The sequence below is a fragment of the Netta rufina genome (assembly GCF_964035555.1).
Source record: "Netta rufina genome assembly, chromosome: 2".
In the NCBI taxonomy this organism is placed as follows: Eukaryota; Metazoa; Chordata; class Aves; order Anseriformes; family Anatidae; genus Netta; species Netta rufina.
This window is the reverse complement of record NC_140124.1, coordinates 11,528,279-11,549,882: the sequence shown is the minus strand read 5'-3', so window position 1 is coordinate 11,549,882 and position 21,604 is coordinate 11,528,279. Positions and strand designations below refer to the sequence as shown.

The window sequence follows — 21,604 nt, the reverse complement described above, 5'->3', positions numbered from 1 at the left end:
CATTTAAATCATCAATCGTAGCTGTGCAGTGAAACGCTTGATATAAAACACCCACAGGCAAACAGTAGACTGCCTTCTCTTTAATTACATCAATCCTCAATCACCCCAAAGCAATGCCATCCTTGGAAGTACTAACTCTGACAGGTAGTACTTCTGGGAATGCCATAAAAATGCCAACAAAGCAGCAATGGCAGAGAAAATAAGCTGCCTCATCTTTGGAGAATTATTGGACTGTACTAACATTCAAGGGTACAATGTCAGCACAATGCAGAAAGAGTTAGATGCATAGCCCCCATTATTATTGTTGATGGGAGTCAGGTGTCAAGTTTCCTTTGCATCACTCTGAGAACTTAGCCTTCTTTGTAAAGCTTTAGCCAACTTTTCCTTTGTTGCTGCTTTTAATTGAAGGGCAGATTCGAAGCCACTTGTGCTATGATTGAATAAAAACTAAAAACAGCAAAAAGAAAATACTAACCAAGTAGCAATGATGAACCTGAAACTTTCAGACTCTGTGCAAGCTGTGATGGAAAGTTTAATGAATATTAAAGACTCATGCCTTAAAAGGTGAAAATGGAGAAGCTGTGTTGTAGCAAATGGCACTGTAATACCAGCAACACCAGGGACAGCCCCAGGGCAGCCCCTAACTCCTACTAGCTGTCTCAGCTCCCATGGAATCAAATGTGAATTTAAGTGCCTAAATGCTTAAATAACTGACTCAATTAGCAGACATATCTTGTCTGAGGAAACCCTTTAAAGCTCAGCCCTCTTGTAGCACCTGGAGTGAATTGTTTGCTCTCAATATGTGCACATTTTCAGTAAATGCATTCCTAGATTATAACAGTGGTACCTTTAACATTCTGCCCACGAACAGAATGATTAGCAGAGGACTGCTTCATATTAGGATAAATCAGGGCAGGATTCAGGTTAAATATATGTTATTACAGATGTACAAGAGACAAAGACCACAGCTGGCTGTCTTACAATAGATGAAGAGAGCAGGTTAAACAAAGTCTTTAATCACTAATTGCTGAGTAGAACTTTCTGATGCTGGTCATTTATTTCCTGATGTTTAAGCAGGTATTGAGCTTGGGAAAGAGTTGGGTACAGCTTGAGGAGGAGAGCTGACAGCCTCACTGGCAATGTCTGCACTAGGCTGGGCCATGGCCAGTTTGTCTCTTCATGGGTTATGGAGGGGAGACAAACAGCTATATCTAGCTGTATGTGCATTTGTAGGCATCACTACACATTGCAGATTAATAGTTTAGAGGAATTGGTAGAGCAGTTTTTGTTGAGGTGAGGCACATCTTGATGCAATGTTGGGTGATCCACACACAACACAGTGAAACCATCATCCTGTAAAGGGTAAAAGAAATACCTCATCTACACTGCACCTATATAAACATTTTCTTATTGCTTGATTTGGTCTGATTTTGGTTGGTGCCGTGTGGAGTCAGGAGTTGGACTTGATGATCCTTGTGGGTTTCTTTCAACTCAGGATATTCTGTGATTCTGTGATTTTTATCCCATGTAAGATAACTCCTAACATTTTTCATTCTTTGAGTGCCCTCAGCATGAGCCCTGTGAGCATAAAGAACTCCCTATCCTTCATTCAGTGACATGTGACCCAGTTGGTTGCCCAAACCAATATGAAGATCAAGGAAAAAGTATTAAGAAAACTTGCCAGCAACACAGCCTTCTTGCTGGGGCTGAGCTGCTGGGGGTACTGGGACATCTGCCTCTGCACCTTGTGGTGCAGCCACAGGCCATGATAACACCCACCACAAGATAGATCAAGTGTTCCTGGCAAGGTAGATGACCAAGGAAGGGTAGAAATCATCTCTCCTAATTTTGGGCACCTACAAGTTAGTCTTTTAGTCAGAATCAGTAGCCCGGTTTCACAGTAAAATCAATGCACACATTCTGAGAGGGTTTTATTGTACCTATCTCAGCAGGCATTTATGTGTACAAGTTAATGCTGATGTCTCCTCTCAGAAGGTAAAGTGAGGTCAATCCTTCCTACAGTTTTAAACCACTCCTACAGCAGGTGATGGCTGAACCTGGAGACCTAGACTTTGGAGAACTGAAATTTGGCTTTAACAGCTCAACCCCACCTAAGACTTCGGGCATCCTTCTGCTGGATTCAGAAGATGGTAAAACCTTTCAAAGTCAGATAGTGCATCTCTGTGCTTTGCACCCCCATGCTGTTCTGCAGGCACAGTCCCAAGGCACGCTCTGGAGCGATGCCTTCATGGGCAGCTGCTTCACCTCCCCACATCACAGCCCCACCAAGCACACCTCCATACAGAGCAGCATCACTTTCATCCACTGCTTCCCAGTGTCTTTTTAAACACCTCTGCTAACTTTGGTGCTCTTACTTTGGCATAGACATCCCTGTTTCACATGGTCATAATTCAGTTAATATATAAATTAATGGTGGGTAACTGAGCTTCATATAGTTTTCTGTCCAAGTTTAGCTCAGGCTCCTTAGGTAATGCAAACTTGCATGTAGACACAGGCTAATGAGAAATAAGCTCATTCACCTTAATTCTAGCCAGACTAGTTTCCCACATGACTGAGGAAGCCCTTCAGTTTGCTTCAAATATGTAGACAGATGCCCTTTGATAATATTGTTTGATATGTAGTTGGCATGCTACCCGAAGTCATGGGTAGTGTCAATTATGCAGATTTATGAGATGCCTGATAAGTCTACTGGTCATTTTTATGCTCTCCATTGCAAGACTTCAGCAGAGAGCTGAGCACTAGTAGCTTTAGATAATCATCCTCTCTTGTACTTCTCTTTCCTAAAGTGATGACATCCAAAAAAAAAGAGAGATTTGGGTTATAGAATACAAAATAAAAATATTTCCAAAATGAACGTTCAAATAGCATAAGAAGCTTGTGAAGATGTGACTTTTAAACTGCTATTTCCAAGCCAGAGCCAGATCACTTAGAAAATACATAATATAGTACCCTCCACAGGCAGATGGAGATGCACATAAACTGATAATAACTCAAGAGTTTTTATCTCTGTGTATCCTCAAGCAAAGCATCAGGAGAGAAAAACACTCTTGAAACAAAATTAAACAGTTTTAGATCTAATTTTACTAGGCTGAACTAGATTTCAGATTGATTTCTGTGGAATCTAATAGAGAACAACACACATACGTATTGCCTTTCTTATATAAAATCCATCAACCACCTTGTGTTTTTACTTACTATGCTCTTTACTGGAAGTAATAAGAAACTAATATTTCACAACATAACGTGCTTCATTCTGTAAATGGTCTTCCACTGCAAAGGAGCTGGGAGGGGGCTTTTATGGAGCACTAAAATACAGCCAGAGATTTGTCTACTCAAATGCCTATTTACATTCATATGGTGAAATTGAGCTAAAGCCTACCACCTTCATCCTGGGAAAGCAGGAGAGGAGAGCTGCAGGGCAGCCTACTGTGCAAAGAAATAACGCCCTAAATGCTGCAAGTATTGGCTAAGGCCCATGATGTGATCAACACATCCCAGAGCGTATGTCCTCTACCTCAAGCTGTATTTTATAAGTTTGTACAACTCACGTGCATGGCTTTGTGGACGGTCCTTTCTGCTTCCTAAGTGATAAACTGGAAGTTATTTTGTCCTTCAAGGAAATGGGCACGTGTGGAGGCCCTGCTGGGATGCTGGGTGCAAAGTGGTCAGGGCACAGGAGATGAACTGGCTGCTGCATGTTAGGGGCTGGATCACCACCAGCAAAGCATTTCATGGAGCTTCCCAAAAGCTTTCCAAGAACAGCAATTCTGGATCAATTAACAGCCTAAATAGGGAGCACAGAGATAGAAGTATTAGTCCAGTTACCAGTCCCCTGAGCCCACTGGTGCTTCACACTCAGTGGTCTCTGCAGTATGCCATAACGTGATCCTGTTATTTAATATACTGGCATTTCAGAGCTCTTGTCTTGGACGAGGACCCCATTTCAAATAGTGATAGAGCAGAGACATATTCCCTGCCCAAACAACCAGATAAATAAATGATAAAGGGAGTAAGTAGATCCATTTAGAGCAGGCTCCTTCTCTTGGTGGAGTCTTCCAGGTGAGGCAGGTAAAAACACCTTCGAGGTTTTTTTTTGAGGTCTGTGTGGCTCCTGCATTATGTTGGACAGCTTGTTGCCCTGTTTCAGAGGAAGCATCAATCTCTCTGGGTTTGTACCTACAGCTTCTGACTCAAACCTCAGCCTGCCTTGTGCAGCCAAAAGCCTTCCACTGAAGCACTGACTATCCCAGTGTTCCCTGTCCCCTTGTCCTGAAAAAAAAATGTGTTCTGATGTTTCACATCTTCATTTCAGGTCCCTGCTGAAGCAGATAACAAAGAGTAATGCTGAATATTTTTTTCTTTTATTTTTTTCTTTTTTAAAATTTATTTCTTTTAAAAACCTAGATTCCTTAATCTGAATATTCCCTTGTCTCCACACTTATGAAAAATGTTCCAGGCAAAAATCTTATTCAACCAGAAGATATTTCTCTCAACATATTCCTCTGCTACCTCCAATAAAAGCTTTCCTTGCTGTTCCCATGTGGGCCAGTGTGGGATATCATCACAAATGCCTTGGATTGAAAACCAATTATAGAAAGCAGATCGTTAGTAACTGTCCACCTCAGAGGCCACACTCTCAGGGATGCCAAGCACCATTTCTGCAGATGGAAACAGTCCCACACTTTTTAACCCTTTTCTATCCTCCAGAACACAGGTTTGTGTTTTGTTTTGTTTTTTAACCCTTGGGCTGCTCAGTTGGACCTGCTGCTCTAGCTGCATTAACTGATGGCTCTCAAGGAGGGCACATGATGCCAGACAGGCCTCATCTTCAGACCTCCCTGTGCAGAACACAGACAACAAAAAGCAAACCAAAGAGGAGTTGTCATGTGTTACTGTATTTGCAACATGTGTTGCAAATATATGCAGGCTTGAATTCTTCCAGTGTAAGGTACTAAACTGGAACTCCTGCACCAGGAACACAGCCATGCCAGTGTTGACACAGACAGGCCAAGGCTGCTGCCATGGCTGTGCAGATACATGAACCATCTGAAAGTATTCAGAGCATCCACACTTAAAACTTCACCACTTCAGCTAGAGGGGATGGACTGAGATGATCTTCCCAGCCACGCTGGCATCACTGTGGTCATTCACATCACACAGAGGCTTCCCACTTGTCAGTGCAGCCAAAAGCACTTGGGCAATGCTGCTACAGCTATGCACATTCAGGAACTCATGACTCAATGCCTGTTTCTCAAATTAGTCTGTACACACTGATTCTAAACCAAGCAAGTAAATCCCTATCTGGAAACCGGCTGCTTAAACTAAATTATGCAGCATAGTGGCTGTACAGGCCATCGTTTAGGAGGCTGTGAGCCTCTCTCAGTAAGTTCCGTGGTTTAAAGACATTGTTATTTTCCCTGCAAATTTGCCCTATTTTTCTTTTGTGTAAGGAATCCCCTCTTCCTGTCAATCACTGTCAGCCCAAGCCTGAACTGAGTAGGATATCAGAAGGAAGGTAGAAAATCATTTCCTGATGTGCAAGATCTCTTCCCTCCCCATGTCCCTCCCTTTCAAAATAAAGCCAGCCTAATGTGGCTTTAAAAATGCAACTATTTGAACAGCTGCAAATACTGCTTTAGAGAAATCAAATTAGTTTTTTTTTCAGTAAGTTTTGTATTATTGCATCAGAACTGACCTGTCCTGAGCAATTTCACACTCCATGCAAACCAAGTGAATTATTTAAGACTGGTTTATAATGTCTGCATTTTGTTTTTAAAATAATTCTGTTAAAGAAACCTCTGACAAATAAAGTAGCTTATGGTAATCAATTAAAATATGAGAATGAAACTAATTTAGTAAAACATTGCTAATGCTGATCTGGCAAACCACTGGTAGCCATCTGTCTAATCCTTCTTGTGTTCAGAAGTTGTGTTTAAAAAAAAAATTTTAAAAATGTTATTAATAGTGCTCATTAGCTGCCAAGCAAAAGAGCATGCCACACACTTCTGCTCAGAGATTAGCTAATATTAACAAATACTTCTCATTTTTCCAAGTTTGGGCTAAAATTTACTGTGTGATATCAAAGCCAGGACAAGTCTTTCGAATGGGGACTAGAGGGATAGGAGAGACTGTAATAATTTGAGCCAAAGAAAGGTAAAACACCCAGCAGATGCCAACCATCTTCCTACAACCCTTCTGCAGTAACAGCTCCTCAGCCTCCCTACTAAACTATCTATTCCAGTGCTGCACTATCCTTACTGTTAGGAAGGGTTTTTTAATGTTTAAAGTGAATTTTCCATGGTGCAATTTAAGTCCATTACTTCTAGTTGTGTTAATGCACATGGAATGCTGTTTGCTTCTTTCTTCTGTACAGCAGCTTTTTATGTCTTGGAAGACTGTTGTTATGACCCCACTCAGTCTGCTCTTCTTAAAGCTAAACAAGTTGTCCAACATGTATAAGGACTGATTTTTAAAAGTGTTGAACTCCTGCCATTCCCATTGCTTTTATTCAGGTGATTGAGAGTGAAAGAACCTCAGTGCGTGTGATGATCAAGCTGTATTGTCTGATGCCCTTTAAATACTGATAGGTATGAAGGGCACAAAAGCTATTTATAGCTGTATATGTGTATTCTTGTCTCCACAATAAAAGTGCATTTACAAGACCTGCGACCTGCCTGCATCCACAGGGCAAGAGCAACTTTACAAAAAGAGCAGATTTTAGTGGAAATTTGTCTGCTCGATATGCTAAGCTTTGCTGAAACATTTGGACTGAATTATTTTCTGTTTTTCATACACAAAAATATCTTGGCCATTGTCTTTTTCTTTTTCTTTCTTTTTTTTTTTTAATTTGTTTGCATGATTTATATGGCTACTGTAAACACAATGCTCACAATTATTTTTAACTATTTGCTGTTGTTGGAAAATATATACTGAAGAAGTTTGAATTCAAATATTTTTCTGTCCCAAAACAGAGAAGAGCAATGTTTCTTCCTATAATGTTTTTCTCATGTGTAGAAGTGGTGATTTTTGTGTTTAAGGTACTGGAGTAGAGTTTCAGGTGTCATCAATCGGAAGGAAGTTTTTATAGTGAATATGCTACAAAATAAGATGTTATTCTCCTGTGTTAGCATTCCACTGTAACTAGAAATAAATCCCACTACCAACTGCTCTTTGTCTCACAATTTCCATTGTAAATACAACTTCCTTTGTGGCCTTCATGAAATAGCTCCTTCTTGTCATTGGAGGCTTTTGGTACAACTGTAATACAAGCAATAATAGCTCCTCTTACAGGTTCTCATAAATGTAGGGTTATATATTCCACCTTTCTGGAGAAAAGTTTTCAAAATGTCTTGTTTTCTTCTCCTAGGCCCTCTTTCCTAGCCTTGGAAAACAACTTCCTTAGACAAATACAGAGAACATTTACAATTAAAAAGAAAAAATAGCAGCTCTAATCTGGGGCCTCCTGTTGTTGCTTCTTTTTGGGGAAAAAAAAAAAAAAAAAAAGGGAAGGGAAGAGAGTAAGAAAAAGAAGGAAAAAAAAAAAAGAAAGAAAGAAAGAAAAGGAGACTTTAAAAGTATTTCTCTAAGAAATTGTGTTGCTTTTTCATATCCAGACATATCCCTTATTTTTATTCATAAGATTTCATCAGACTGGCAGAGATAAGACTAATTATGATGGACATTAAAATATACAAGGACTGTAAAGGGTGAATACAGAATTTACCTAATCATATTCCAAAATAGTAAACAAAAATAACACTGAATTTCACCATTGACAATAAGGCTGAAGTAGCATCCTATGGTGCCTATATGTTAATAGGCAATAACGTGCAAAAGATGGAAGTGCACAGTCATAGCTGAAGATATATACCCAGCCAGATTACTTCACTGTAAACACCTACATTTAATTATCCTGCCATCTATCTTCCCCTCCTCCATAGGCTCCATAATTCACCTCTGCTATGTGCATACTGCAGTTCCTCTTTTCTTGCATCACACACTCAAAAAAAATGCCCTCCTCCCCCTTCTAGACATACACTAAATCTTCCATTGTTCCACCAATGAACAGAAATATTAAATTCTGATTTTTATTGTCCATATTGATTGAAGGATATCCTGTTTTTAGGGCCTGCATGAGCTTGGTTGACATGAACGCATCCATTGCTGATCTAAGAGTGCAGTAAATTTTACAGGCCATCATGGCTCTCTGCCACACAAAGTGAAAGCACGAGCAAGGTCTTCAGGTACAAGTGGGAAACAGTAACAACAAAACCTTAAGGTGGCTAAAGGGCCACCCAAGGCAAAAAGGAAAATAATTTGATAACGTTCAAAGTTGTTTTGTAAATCCGGCCTACTGCATGCACAGAATGTGTTGGGGTGAAAGACGACTCATAGAATATCCAGTAATAATATGGAATAAAACTATATGGTTTTGTTTTCCAGTTGGTGACTGGGGTAGGTATTAACAACCTCAAAGGGCCTTTGCTGGTGCTGAAGTCAAGGACCACCCTGGTCCTAAGTCTATCTGAAGCACTCCCCTTACCCAATGTAGCATTTGGAATAGGTCCCAAAAGTCTCTGTTCTTCTCACTTTCCTAAAAGAAACTAGCTGAAAAAGTCTGGAGAAAATAACAGCCTTTATCCTGATCACAACCCAACAGCCTCCCTTACACTGAGACAGCATCTCACAGAGATGCTGCATTTCTCAGGGAGCTATGCCTTAGCAAGAAGTGTCAAAGTATTCACTTAGGAAAATCTTTTAGCTGAAGCATTCATAAATAGCTTCATTCTTTCGGTTTGTGACATCACTACAATCCCTTAATGAAACTGCAATTCAAGGAGGCTAATTTGTGCTCTAATTATATATTAGTCTGGGCTGAAAGGTTTCTGGACAGAAAAAGGTTTTCTTCAGGCAGTCTTTTATTCTTCTTATTGTATTTACTTAACAAAGAACAGTCAGCTTTTACTGTGCTTCCTCGTAATAGAGTTGAGCAGTAATGTTACCTAGCTAAAGGCAAACATCTGCAGTCATTTTTTGATGGATTCTGATAACAGTCTTTAACAAGAGCAAGGATTAATTGCAAATGTAGGAATAACCAAGCTGAAAAGCTAACAGATGTGCTGCTGAAATAGAAAAAGATTAAGAGCTCTTCAGACAGAATGCCTTCCAGACCAGTGGCTACCTGAGAAAAGTACATTTATTAGCCAGGTAATTCAAGGAAATTCAGAGAAGTACTTTCTCACCAATAGAGTGCCCACACAAATCATTTGTCCTGTGCTACCTGAAAGAAGACATGCTTAGATTGTTTTTTATGTTTTTGCCACAAGATGAAAGCCCAGCACTGTTCACAATGTGCATGATTCAGAGCCATTCCACCTCACTAAGGCTTTCTAAGCAGATAGGTATTTTAGGAAAGCAAATAAGTCCTTCAGATCTATGAATCACCTTTATAAAGTGTGTTTCTCTTGCCTCCGCTCCCTGAAGTAGCCACTATGTTCATGTAGGTCCCCAGCAAAGCATCTGTAGCTTTCCAGAAGGAATTCAGACTCAACAAATTAAATGAACTAAACCAATGAGCTAACAATCTAAACAAAACATTTATCTTCAATATTTCTGTTTCTAGAGTTTGTGCTATCAGCAACTTTTCCTTATATATATAAGTATATCTTTAAAAAAGAGCTAAATTTTGAGCTAGTATCAATCAGTATCAGTTCTTATTTGGCCTTCACACCAGGTCCAGGCTGGAGGGCAGTGCTTGGGCACCACTGCTGTGATGCACGGCCAGAAGCACTGCTTAGACACAGAAATCAGGAGGGACATGCATTTGGGATTTGCATGTGCCAGCTGTAACAAATGTGATTCAGTTCTGTGGATTTTGGTGGAGATGTGGAGCTGGGAAAAGCAAAAAGGGAAAGGACTTGCCAAAATGTTTTCACCTGAGAAGAAGTGTAGAGTAGATCTGTATTTTGTCAGGGTGTACTGACAAAATACTGATTTTATATGTATTTTTTATTCTGTTTTCTTCTAGAAAAATTAAGCATACTGTCAACCTTTATAGCACCCTTCAAGTATCTGAGTCCTGGCACAAGCACCATGGAGGATGAAGACAATTTAAGTAAGCAGTCTCTTTTCTTTACAAACAGATGAATAACAAAGTTCAACAATACAAGCTCTGTAGTGTAGGGGCAATTGTGGAAAGGAGGTGGGCTTGCAAACACTGGCAGGCCCCGGGCCCAGTCCTCATGCAGAATGCAAAGTTCCCAGGTACCAAGTTTAAACATGTTCTCCGATATCCAGGAAAGGAGGGGTTAACCTCAACTCGCCTTCCCACTTTTCCCTATGCAGGCCTGGCAAATGGGATTTATAAGTGTTGTGAAACAAATACAAAGGGAAAAATTATTACAGAAGGAAATGTTTACATTTAGAGTCACAGGACTGTGAAGCTCCTTTTCCTTTCCTGCTTCTTACCTTATTTTGTTTGCTTGCTTTTCTCACAGTCTCTAAGGGTCAGAACACTTTTGATACTGAAAGTTCTCCCCAGTTTATACTTTTAAATTCAGTTGAGAAGGGATTTAACCAGGCTTAAATGAACTAGGTGTAACCCCCAAACTAGCCACAGGATTGTCTCGAGCACTTGCACTCCAAGAAAGGCACTGATACTCCTCGTGCTGTGGCTGTGGAGCTGGATGGGAGTGCTGCTTGGTTGGAAGGAGATGTGAAGTCTTCAAAACACCCACCAGCTCAGGAGTATCTCCCTAGGGCTGAATAGCCCTCAGCAAGCCCTCCCATTTATCACCCAGAAGCAATTGGCATGTGTTATCCAGCCCTGCTTACAGTAACATATCTCAAATCATAAAAAAAAAAAAAAAAAAAAAAAAAAGGTGGGAAGTTTTCTGAACTAAATGAGCAACTCTTTGAGTTTTAGTATCACCTACCAGATGGGTTTCTTTCCCAGCCAGACACACACTGATATGTTGCCCTATTAGAGGCAGTGGGTGGGAGGAATGTTTTTTCCCCCGTTGTTGCTAATCTGCTGTGGTTTGATCATGATGCAGCACAAGGGTAATAGCTTTTGAGCACAGCCCTCTACTTTCTGCTGCTGAGGATCAAATGGACATCACACTGTACTGCTGCAGGGGGACTGGCAGGTTTTTACATATCTCAGCAAAGGTGAAAAAATCCTGAAAATCCTTCAGATTGGTCCCAGGGAGGCTACATTTTCAGGAAGAGATATGAGGAGTGCACACAGGAAACATATTATGCACATGATGAGCTTGTGCAGGCACCTCCTGCGTAATGCTTCCCAAAAGTGCCACTTAGTTATTTTTAGGTAATGTAGGAAGTTTGTACAAGCCAAACACTGTAACACCATTTTCTTATTGCTGCTGTAAAGCTAAGCCTGTGCTGGCTTTAAAATAGCTCACATGGACAGGGTAAGCTACATTTTCTGGAAAAAAAATAGCAAATTTTAGTTTTCAGGAACACTGTGCCTAATCCTCTCTTGGGTCAAACACTCACTTCAGTGATAATGACAGCAACTTCCTTCTTCATGTATACAACACATTTTAAGTGCTACTATTAGGAACCTTTCAAAAAAAAAAAAAAAAAAAGACAAAGATGAACTACTTTGCAATCATCCATACCTCACTGTTCACTTCTAGTATAATGGCACAGATCCCACTAATTCCTATAGCACACAGGTACCTGTGTACTAACTAGGCATTGTAAAGAGCTTCAGTGATTTGCTCTGAATAAGCAGAACCTTCTATTGTGTTAACACTTTAACAGACGTCTAGGAGAATGCTAGGAAGGTAGAGCAGTGGTTGAGTTATCCCTGTGTTGTGGTTCTCCTCGAGTGGGCAGCCGAGCTCCACCACAGCCGCTCTCTCACTCCCCCTCCTCAAAGAGGAATGGGGAGAAAATATGTGAAAAGGGCTCAAGGGTTGAGATAAGGATGAGAAAATCATGCAATAATTATTGTAACGGGCAAAACAGACTCAGCATAAGAAGATAGTAAGATTTATTGCTCATTACTAACAAGCTAGAGAAGTGAGAAACAAAGGAAAGAAACCGAAAGCACCTTCCCCCCCATCCACCCTCTTCCACCTCCTCCCCCTGAGCGGCACAGGGGAACGGGGGAATGGGGGTTATGGTCAGTCTACAGCACTTCTTCTCTGCCGCTCCTTCTCGGTCACTCTCGTCCCCTGTGCTGTGGGGTCCCACCCACGGGATGCAGTCCTTGATGAACTGATGTTCATCAAGGCACAGGAGAGATCTGAAAGGAGAGATCTGTTCATCAGTCCCTGATGAAGCCCAGCATGGGCTTCCCACAGGCAGCAGCTCTTCCAGAGCTGCTCCAGATATGGGTCCGTACCACGGGGTCCATCCCTCAGGAGAAAACTGCTCCAACCTGGCTCCCCTACAGGCAGCAGCTCCTGCCAGGTCACCTGCTCCTGCGTGGTCTCCTCTCCACGGGCTACAGGTCTGGCCCGGAATCTGCTCCGGCAGGGGTCTTCCACAGGCGGCAGCCTCCGTCGGTGCAGGGCCACCTGCTCCACCGTGGTCTCCTCCACGGGCTGCAGCGTGGAACTCTGCTCCACCGTGGTACTCCATGGGCTGCAGGGGGACATCCTTTCCACCCCTTGCCTCTGTTAAAAGCATATTTAAGATTACTCACAATATACTCTTACTTTACAATTATCACAACAACCTTCACAAACTTCACTTAAATGAAAAAGGAAAAGGAAAAGGAAAAGGAAAAGGAAAAGGAAAAGGAAAAGGAAAAGAAAAAGAAAAAGAAAAAGAAAAAGAAAAAGAAAAAGAAAAAGAAAAAGAAAAAGAAAAAGAAAAAGAAAAAGAAAAAGAAAAAGAAAAAGAAAGAAAAAGAAAAAGAAAAAGAAAAAGAAAAAGAAAAAGAAAAAGAAAAAGAAAAAGAAAAAGAAAAAGAAAAAGAAAAAGAAAAAGAATTCACCACACCAAAATAAACATAACATCATCACAGCACCGACAACGTGTCCAATCAACCCCAGCTGCTAACTGAGCATCCTGTGAGAGCACCCTGCCCAGACCGTGCTGTATCAGTAGGCAGAGTCCCAACAGATGAAATTGATTCAAATTCTCTTTCACTTTCCTTTAGGTTTTCTTTAGAAATGGAGCCATGGCAGGTTAACTGCAAGTGCATTTTAAACTGGTGGTTATTAACATATAGACAGTACTAATGTGGTTTATGATCCATAAACTACTGCTGGAAAAAGATACTGAAGGCCCTAGGTACCTTTGGAATGGCATTTGGGGTAGGCTAATAATCACTCTCCAGTGAAGACTTTACCCTGACCATGAGAGAAAAGGATCACCCTATTCATTCCCAGAGGTCAGATATACCTGAAAGTGTAAGAACTGTCATATGGGATTAGAAATAGGATGTTTAGCTGTGTACACTGTCTTCAACATTTACTGTTAGTGATGCACTGAGAAAAAGGACATTTAAAGGGTGATCCTCCCTTCAGTATATCTTTCTAGCACCCAGCAAGGAATTTACTCAGCTGGAGTTTGCACCTGACTCATCATATTTCTTATACACCAACAGACCTGTCTAGTCCTCTCCAGAGCCCACTGATGCTTTTGATCTCAACAACAGTAAGGAGCAGGAGTTCAGCGATTTTGTGTGTTGTCAAGAAGTTCACCCTTTTGTTGTTTCAAGTCTGCTGTCTCTAGGGCTCAGATTGTACAAAACAGTGAATAATCATTCCCTGTTCACTGCTTGCTTGCCTTTCATGATGCTACAGACCTCCGCCTGTCCCTGATCTTTAATCATTCCATCCACACTATGCTACAACATCAAGGCAGACCATCACTAGACACAAATACTCACAATCTGGGGTCTACAGGAGCATATGATTCCTGTGTCTGTCATTGTGCAATGGTGCCAAATGCATAGAAGTGGTGCAGCTCCCTTCTGAAAGCACAGAACTCTTCTCAGTGCCAGCAGAAAGACCTGATGATGATGGTCCCCAACATAAGGATCTCAGAAACAGCAAAAATCATGTGGGATGAGTCCCCGCCCATGATTCAGTGTTTAGAAGTATGTTTGGTTATGAGCCTTTTGGTCAAGTCCCTTCTCAGATTGCACAGTTGAGATGTAGCAAGGACCATGGTTCCCAGAATGCGGGGAACACCCTCCTCCAGCAAGAAAAGCTATCTCACACCAGCTGACATAAGAGAACCAAACCCCCCGGTTTCATGTTGAAAACTGTATCTATTACCCCCTTTCAGATCTCTCCTGTGCTTAAAGCTAAGCTCTAGTCTGGTCCAGATTCATGCGTGTACTTAAATCCATTTCTGCTTGGAGCTGCCCATGTTTTTTGCTGCACGTGCTCGTTTGCCAACTTGGACATAGGATATCAGAGTGTGAGCATCATCTAAGTCAGGCTATTTGAATAATTTCCCTAATTGGTGAGAGTTTTACTAGAGATGCATGGATTTCATAGTTATTTCAGACAATAATGTGATCAAAGTAGAGTATCTTCATTTTATTTATTCAAAAATGACCTCTCCTCCTTCCCTTCCTGCTCCCCTTATCTTACATATTACCAGTAGCATGGACGGTGTGGAAAATAGGATACATGTATATATCCCAGATTTGATATGGCATATAAATCAGAGGCCAGGGGTGGGCATTGTTTCTAAATACTGGCATCTAGACAAAAGTAGTTGTCCATGCACCCTCAGTAGCTCATTTTCAGTATCTGACTATGGTGGACAAACTGCCAACTTGTGGCTGGAACAGCCACAGGCAATGGCAAACACCTTTCAAAAATATTCAGTCTCCAGTCCAACTCAGCAAAATACTGTACTTTTTGTGCATAGGCAATGTTTTCCTTCACAGAGTGGTGTTACACACCAGTAAATCCTAGCAATATCGTTTTAAGCAGCCTGAGCCCTGTGAGCTGGTGAGGAGGGCTACAGCTGCAACAGAGAGATCAGAGCTGGTTTCCCTTAAGTAGACTTACATAATGACTTCTTTCATGAAGATTTTAAAATATATGTCTGTGTGCTTGCATCTAAGAGAGGAAGGAATGATTTCTGTTGTTATCTACAAGTTTATTATTCTAAAGTCAATAATATAAACCTAGAAATCCCCAGCAGAAGAGTTCCCAAAGCTCTGTCATGGATTCAATATGTGTATGAAAATGTCATCTTGCCTGCAAGAGGAAAGCTGCCCTACATCACTTTTGATGTAGTAGCTGACCTTGGACAAAAGTATTGTGGCTCTGTCTCCCAGGTTCATACCTACTGCTTCTGATTTAAAATTTTTCACTTTCAAGTATGCCAGGAATTATGGAGGTCAGTTCTTTTAACCTCTGCAGTTAATGTAATGTAGATGAACAGCAAAAACATACTCTAGGTAAGCAGGTCAAACAAGGGCTAGACATTAAAATGCAGAACACAAGAAAATAAAAATTAAATCCTACCTGTATTGTGGAACATGCATTGGTAGCAATCTTGTGTTTGCTAAACATTTCTAACAGCAGTAACTCGCTGTTTCAGACAAATAGGTTGAATCAGAATTTTGCTATGCTACAGAGACTGCAAATTCTTTCTTGCAACATCAGAGCTTATCAATAATGTACTGCCCCTTGTGATTCAAAATTAAAGATGCCAGCCAGAGTGAAGATGCCACCTACTACCTCTTCTTTCCCATCCTCCCTGGAAGTTGGCTTGGCAGCAGAATAACCTTCAACAGGAACAATATTATCTCTTCAAATGTAGCGTGGAGTATCGGATGGCTAGTTCTGTAGAGCCCTTATGACCCAGAGACATAGGCAGTGTCATTATTAGTGATGCATTATAGTTCTGAAAAGCTCTTGATGATGCAGACTCTCTAGGTTAACTCTACTGTGCATAATGACCAAAAGGAGAAAAACATGAAAGAGCAGACAGAAGATTGAGGAATAGTGCATAAATAAATACATTTCACTAACTGCTTTCTTCTCTCCTATTCAATTACTGAAGCAAATACAAGACTGCAATGTCTCCTCTTGCTTGTAAAACTGCAAAATCAATGAATAAACTTATCTGAGGACATTTTACAGTGCAGAATTATTTTTTGAGATCTTACACAATAGGTTAGAATCTATTGCCCCAAAAAAATTGTAATATTTTTCTTTCTCCTTTTTTGTTAACTCTGCCCCCTTACAATTTTATTATTCTCCAACCTTTCATCATTGGAGAACCATATTTTATTATAATTACTTCCAAATGTGTAGAGAATGTGTTTGGGGAACTCAAGAGCAAAGACATTACAAGAGATAACAGGGCTGAAAATGATCCACAGTTTTGCATTTTCCCCATGTGTATCCTCCGACTTACCCCTTTCCTTTTAGTGCTCTTCATTTCTAAAATTGCTTGTGATTGTTCTATTACAGCTGCTTACTGTATTTATCTTATGTAGTTTGGTGTCATTTGCCTGCTTTGTCTGATTTTCACAATAGAAGTCCATGTGCCACCATTAGAGAGGTAATCTCATGTCTGCTATACAGAGGTCTCATAAAAGGCACATTTCAAAGACCTCCTATTTCAAAGATACCTGAAAGTATAAAGTAATTTCACTTTGTCCAGCTGCTACCAGATATCACACAAGTCCATCAGGCTTGCAGGCTTTCTAAGGCACTCAGAGTTTCAGCTGCTTCTGTTTTACATGATGCAATGACTTTTGGCCTGTTGCAGCTCCCACTGAAGTCTATGAAGAACTGAGCTCTGTCCTGGTGTTTCAGGATGAGGTCCTTCAGAAATCTTGTTGTCTGTAGGGACACTTGCACGGATTTCCTTCACTGTGATTAGGCCAAGGCACACCATGCATCACCTTCACACATGCCTTATCCTGTCCACCTATCCTGTGCCTAACCTCTAGAAGATTTGTGTTTACATCACAGCATTTTTTCACTGCTTCAGTGCAAACACTCTGCTCACCAAAAGCTGGGCTAAAGAATTTCACAGACCGAGTTTAAGACAAAAAAGTAATGTTTATTTTATGTTGCCATATTTTGGTGATTAAGGTATGATGCTAAGGTCACACGTTCTTGTTCACAAATTTATGGTGCTCTGACTGTGAAAGAAAAAATAAAAATAAATAATAATAAAAAAAAAAAAAAGCTGGAAAAAATACAGTAAGAATTACAAATTGAAATAACCCCTGAGTTTTCTTATTCAGTGGTGCATAATCAATACAAATTCTTGTCAGTCCTGAATACAGTGTGAAGCACAAGCTATCTTTCTTGTCATGCTTCCTGAGTACAATATCATTATGTACCATAACTGGGTCTGTAAAAACCTGCTAGGTAAGAGGAGAGAGGAGGTGTGTAACACAGAAACAAACTCACTTGCTTCAGAAAAGTGTCTGCTTGAAATATTTCACCTTATTTTTTTTCTAAAAAAAAAAAAAAAAAAAAGCAAGCAAGCAACCAAAGAGGTGTATTTAGAATGGGTGGAAACAGGAGAAACAGTCAGAGTGGAAAATAAATGGCTGGACGAAGTCACTGCCAAGACAAATAGAGCAAAGTTAAAGCTGGCGTCTCCTTCCCTCTCAGATCAGAACTTCCATAAATAGTGTTGTGAACTCAACGAGAAAAGACCACATTATCCTTGTGTCTTACTTAACCTGACCTTTTAAATGTCTTATTTCCAGTTAGGCTGGTTTAAAGATGTCACATTTTATGCGGCTGAATGCCAAGTGATGAAACTTTTCTTTTTCTATTATGTATTTCTTTTTCTTTCCTTCCTCACCTGTCTTCATTCTCTCCCCTTAGCTTTAGAAAGTAAAAATTAACTAGTCACTAAGACCTTAATTTGTCAGTCCGTGTTCTGCCTCAGCAAGGCACTTCAGCACACATATGGAGCTCAGCAAGTAACGTCGGTGAGGCGCAGACACAGGCTGGAAGTGCAGTGAGCACCCAAGGGTGTTCAGGAAAGGGAGCCAAAAGCCTCAGCCCTGCAAATGGGCTCTCACACATGCAGTCATGCCAGGATTTTTATTCAGGTCCAAGCAGTAAGCTGCTCTCTGTGGAATGATTTGCATGAGTGCAGCCTTATCACTCTGATGAGAAAAAGTCTTTTGATAAAAGTGCAACTCATCAGGACACAAAGGAGGTTTTTAATTATGATGGTTGGTTCCACATAATTCTCTGCAGGCCCCTGTGCATCTGTCAGCACAGCCTAATACTGGGCTGCAGCAAAGACACGCTGCTCCAACAGAAGCTCCTTGAGGCGTAGACGACTGTTCACCTCTTGTATCTTTGCAGCCAGCTTGTACATCGGGGTAGAGAGGAAGCTGAACATGGCCATGGCCCTGCAGAAAGAGGAAAGAGGATTCTCTGTCCTCTAAGGACCTCCCCTGTACTTGGGACTCACACATCCTGCACAGGTGGCATGCTCGTGTCTGACAACAAAACATGGAAAAGGCTCTGCGAGCAATGCTGGTTGGAATACAGCAGGCAGCCAGGCAGTGCTCTGAAAGGGATCAGGTGCATCGCTCCAGGGATGGGTTGCTTCACGGGTTGATTAAATTCATGTTTACTTCCCCAACTTGGTCTCTGCCCCAAGCAAGGCACAGGAGGGCTGAAGGATGCATCAGAGATGCAATACGTTTAAACAAAATCATCAGAAATGACAGAAATGTTCTATGACACTTATTTAGATATAAGCACATTTTCTGTCTCATTCAGGACATCAGTGAGATGAATCTCCATTCTCAGTCATACATCTGCTGTAGCAAAGAGCAGCACAAACACTGCACAAGGGAAGTTTAGAGCAGTGTGATTCATTGTCACAACAGCAGGAGAGTGCTCCCCCCACAGCTCCCCATTGTCATTTCATCCCCTTCCCCCATCACCGTAGTGCTTCCTAGCAGTCACTCTCTCCCATTGCTTTCTTTGACATAAATCATCTTTTACAACAGTAATCACTCCCGTCATGATGCTCTGGCTTCTCCTACTCTGATTTAGATTTACCTAGATTTTTTGCAATATTAGTTGTTGCTGATGCAGGAGCTAAGAGTATCTGCAATTGAACTTGACAGAAAGATTCTCACTTATTAAACTGGAATCCAAGGCCAGATCAAATTATTGTTTCAAATACTAGGAATGTCTTTCTGATCATTTTTTAAGCTGGATTTGTGATGTTAGCAACAAAAGAACCTATGGTGTGAGTAGAACTGGTTAATGTATTCATAGCAAATAAATTATTCAATGCATTTACCCATTTTTCTATTTGTGATTCATTTGTGAATCATTTCTGATTTCTAATAATGTGTTCATAAGTATTCGCACACATGGATTATACAAAAAAAAAAAAAAAAAAAAAGCCTGAGGGAGCTTTGCAAACTATTCACTTTTCACTATAATTACCCAGTGTGAATAGAGTATTTTATTTAAATCACATGGCATCAAGGCATCAGTTATACTTTATCTTTGAGTGATGTAATCTTTTTTAAACAGGAGGCTATTGACTAACAGAAGTAGGACCTTAGGAACAAATAATCATTCAGGACATGCAGAGAATCTGTGCTATGACAAGGAAACCAGCCAAAAAGAGGACAAGCAAGGATATCTATCATTAACTTCTCTTTTCTTTTTTGGCTATTTTTCCAGCCCCAGGCATGATGTCAGCTGCTCTGATGACAACTGTAATGTGAGGTTTTTTCTTTCTTTACTGACAGGTACCAGCAGTGCAGAAGTAAAGGAAAATCGAAACATTGGGAACCTGGAGGATCATCCAATACCCTCTAATGAGAGGGCAAGAGGGGGAACACCTAGCATTAAGAGAAAAAGACCCTTAGAGGATGGCAATAATGGCCATTTCTGCAAACTCCAACTCATCTGGAAGAAAGTCTCATGGTCAGTGACACCAAAGAATGCTCTGGTCCAGCTACATGAACTTAAACCAGGTTTACAATACAAAATGGTTTCCCAGACAGGTCCAGTACACGCTCCAGTCTTTGCTGTTGCTGTGGAAGTAAATGGACTTACATTTGAAGGCACAGGGCCCACGAAAAAGAAAGCCAAAATGCGTGCTGCAGAGCTAGCTCTGAAGTCATTTGTCCAGTTCCCCAACGCCTGCCAAGCTCACTTTGCCATGGGGAACTGCATCAACCCATCCACGGACTTTACTTCTGATCAGGCAGACTTCCCAGATACTCTGTTCAAGGAGTTCGAACCATCCACACACAGCGAGGACTTTTCAGTCTATAACCCGGTTAATAACGAATTGCTTTCCACCGCTTATCGCCACGGGCGCTTACTCTGCCATACATTGGACCTAATGGGCCACAGTAAGCAAAACAGGCACAAGATGGCTTCCAAAGCAGAGAGCGAGAAGAACCCGGTGGTGCTGCTAAATGAGCTGCGGTCAGGCCTGCGGTATGTCTGCCTGTCAGAGACCGTGGAGAAGCAGCACATCAAGAGCTTTGTGATGGCGGTGCGAGTGGACGGGAGAACATTTGAAGGCTCAGGACGTAGCAAGAAGCTGGCCAAGGGCCAAGCAGCGCAGGCTGCGCTGCAGGCCCTCTTTAACATTCGGCTGCCCAGCCACATTCCCAGCAGGAGTAAATGTCACCATTTGCCACAGGTGAGAGCTCCTGAGTAGCCACCACCACGTTGGAGGAACTCTTTCAATTAGTGCGATCGGTGTCGCTGTTCCTGCTGTTGTCCTATCAGATGGCTCCTCTGATGAGCCGTGCCACAAAATAGCTCCCTTTTCATAGAAAAAAAAAAAAAAAAAAAGTGTTTATCACAGGCAAAAGCTTAAAAATCATATCCGAAATCTTTGGGCACAATTTGCTGGCCCTTTCCATATGAGGCATAGATGGGAGGGCAGAAGGTAGGGCAAAATGTCAATGTTAGGTAGAGAGAATGGTGACGCTGACACATGCAGAAAAAGCAGGTCATTTTGTAATGCTGCCTCTTTCTTGATGTGGGTCCATAAACAAAGGGATGTCCCATATTCTCCTTTGAGAGTTATTTTTTGCTGTGGACAGCACCATCCAGAGGAGATAGCAATGACACGGAATGTGCCTTTGTTAGAGCAAACTCTCCTGACAATTCTGTCACTAGAAAAATTAAGAATTTTTGTTTTTTATAGTCTTACATTTTTTGTTTTGCCCCCAGTCCCTTCCCCTTTTTCTTTTTTTCTTTTTTTTTTTTTTTTTTTCCCAAATATGCCTCTAACAGGGAATGGTGAAAGCTCTGAAATTTTCCTGGAATAAATGTAGATATTCCTGCTGTAATCATACAGAAAATACAGATCAGAGGTACATCCTTAGGACATCAAAATTTCATAGTTGGTTATATGCCAAAGGCTATCTTAGCATTACTCAGACTTGTGTCAATTTTCTAGGTTCAAAGGAAGCCAGGATTTGCAGACACTGAGAAGCATTACATGGGCTCAAGTGATTTCTTGGTTTGTTTCCACTATCATAAAAGGTTTGATCCACCAGCACCAGGAGGTGATCTACCACCACAAAGCTCCCTTTCTGAAGGGAGTTGTTAATGTCCAGGATTTATTGCAAAGCACTGGGAGCTCTAAGAATTAT

At 41.1% G+C, this 21,604-nt stretch overlaps 1 protein-coding gene across 1 annotated transcript in view; it reads left to right on the top strand.

The window, feature by feature from the left end:
* ADARB2 (adenosine deaminase RNA specific B2 (inactive)) overlaps positions 1-21,604 on the top strand; it is a gene marked incomplete at both ends in the record, with an annotated part of 309,097 nt that overhangs the window by 188,789 nt on the left and 98,704 nt on the right. Inside the window, 2 exons of the mRNA XM_084306904.1 lie at positions 10,049-10,135; positions 19,733-20,640. Of these exons, the coding sequence (XP_084163030.1) occupies positions 10,049-10,135; positions 19,733-20,640 (995 nt within the window). The remainder of the gene's footprint in view (positions 1-10,048; positions 10,136-19,732; positions 20,641-21,604) is intronic.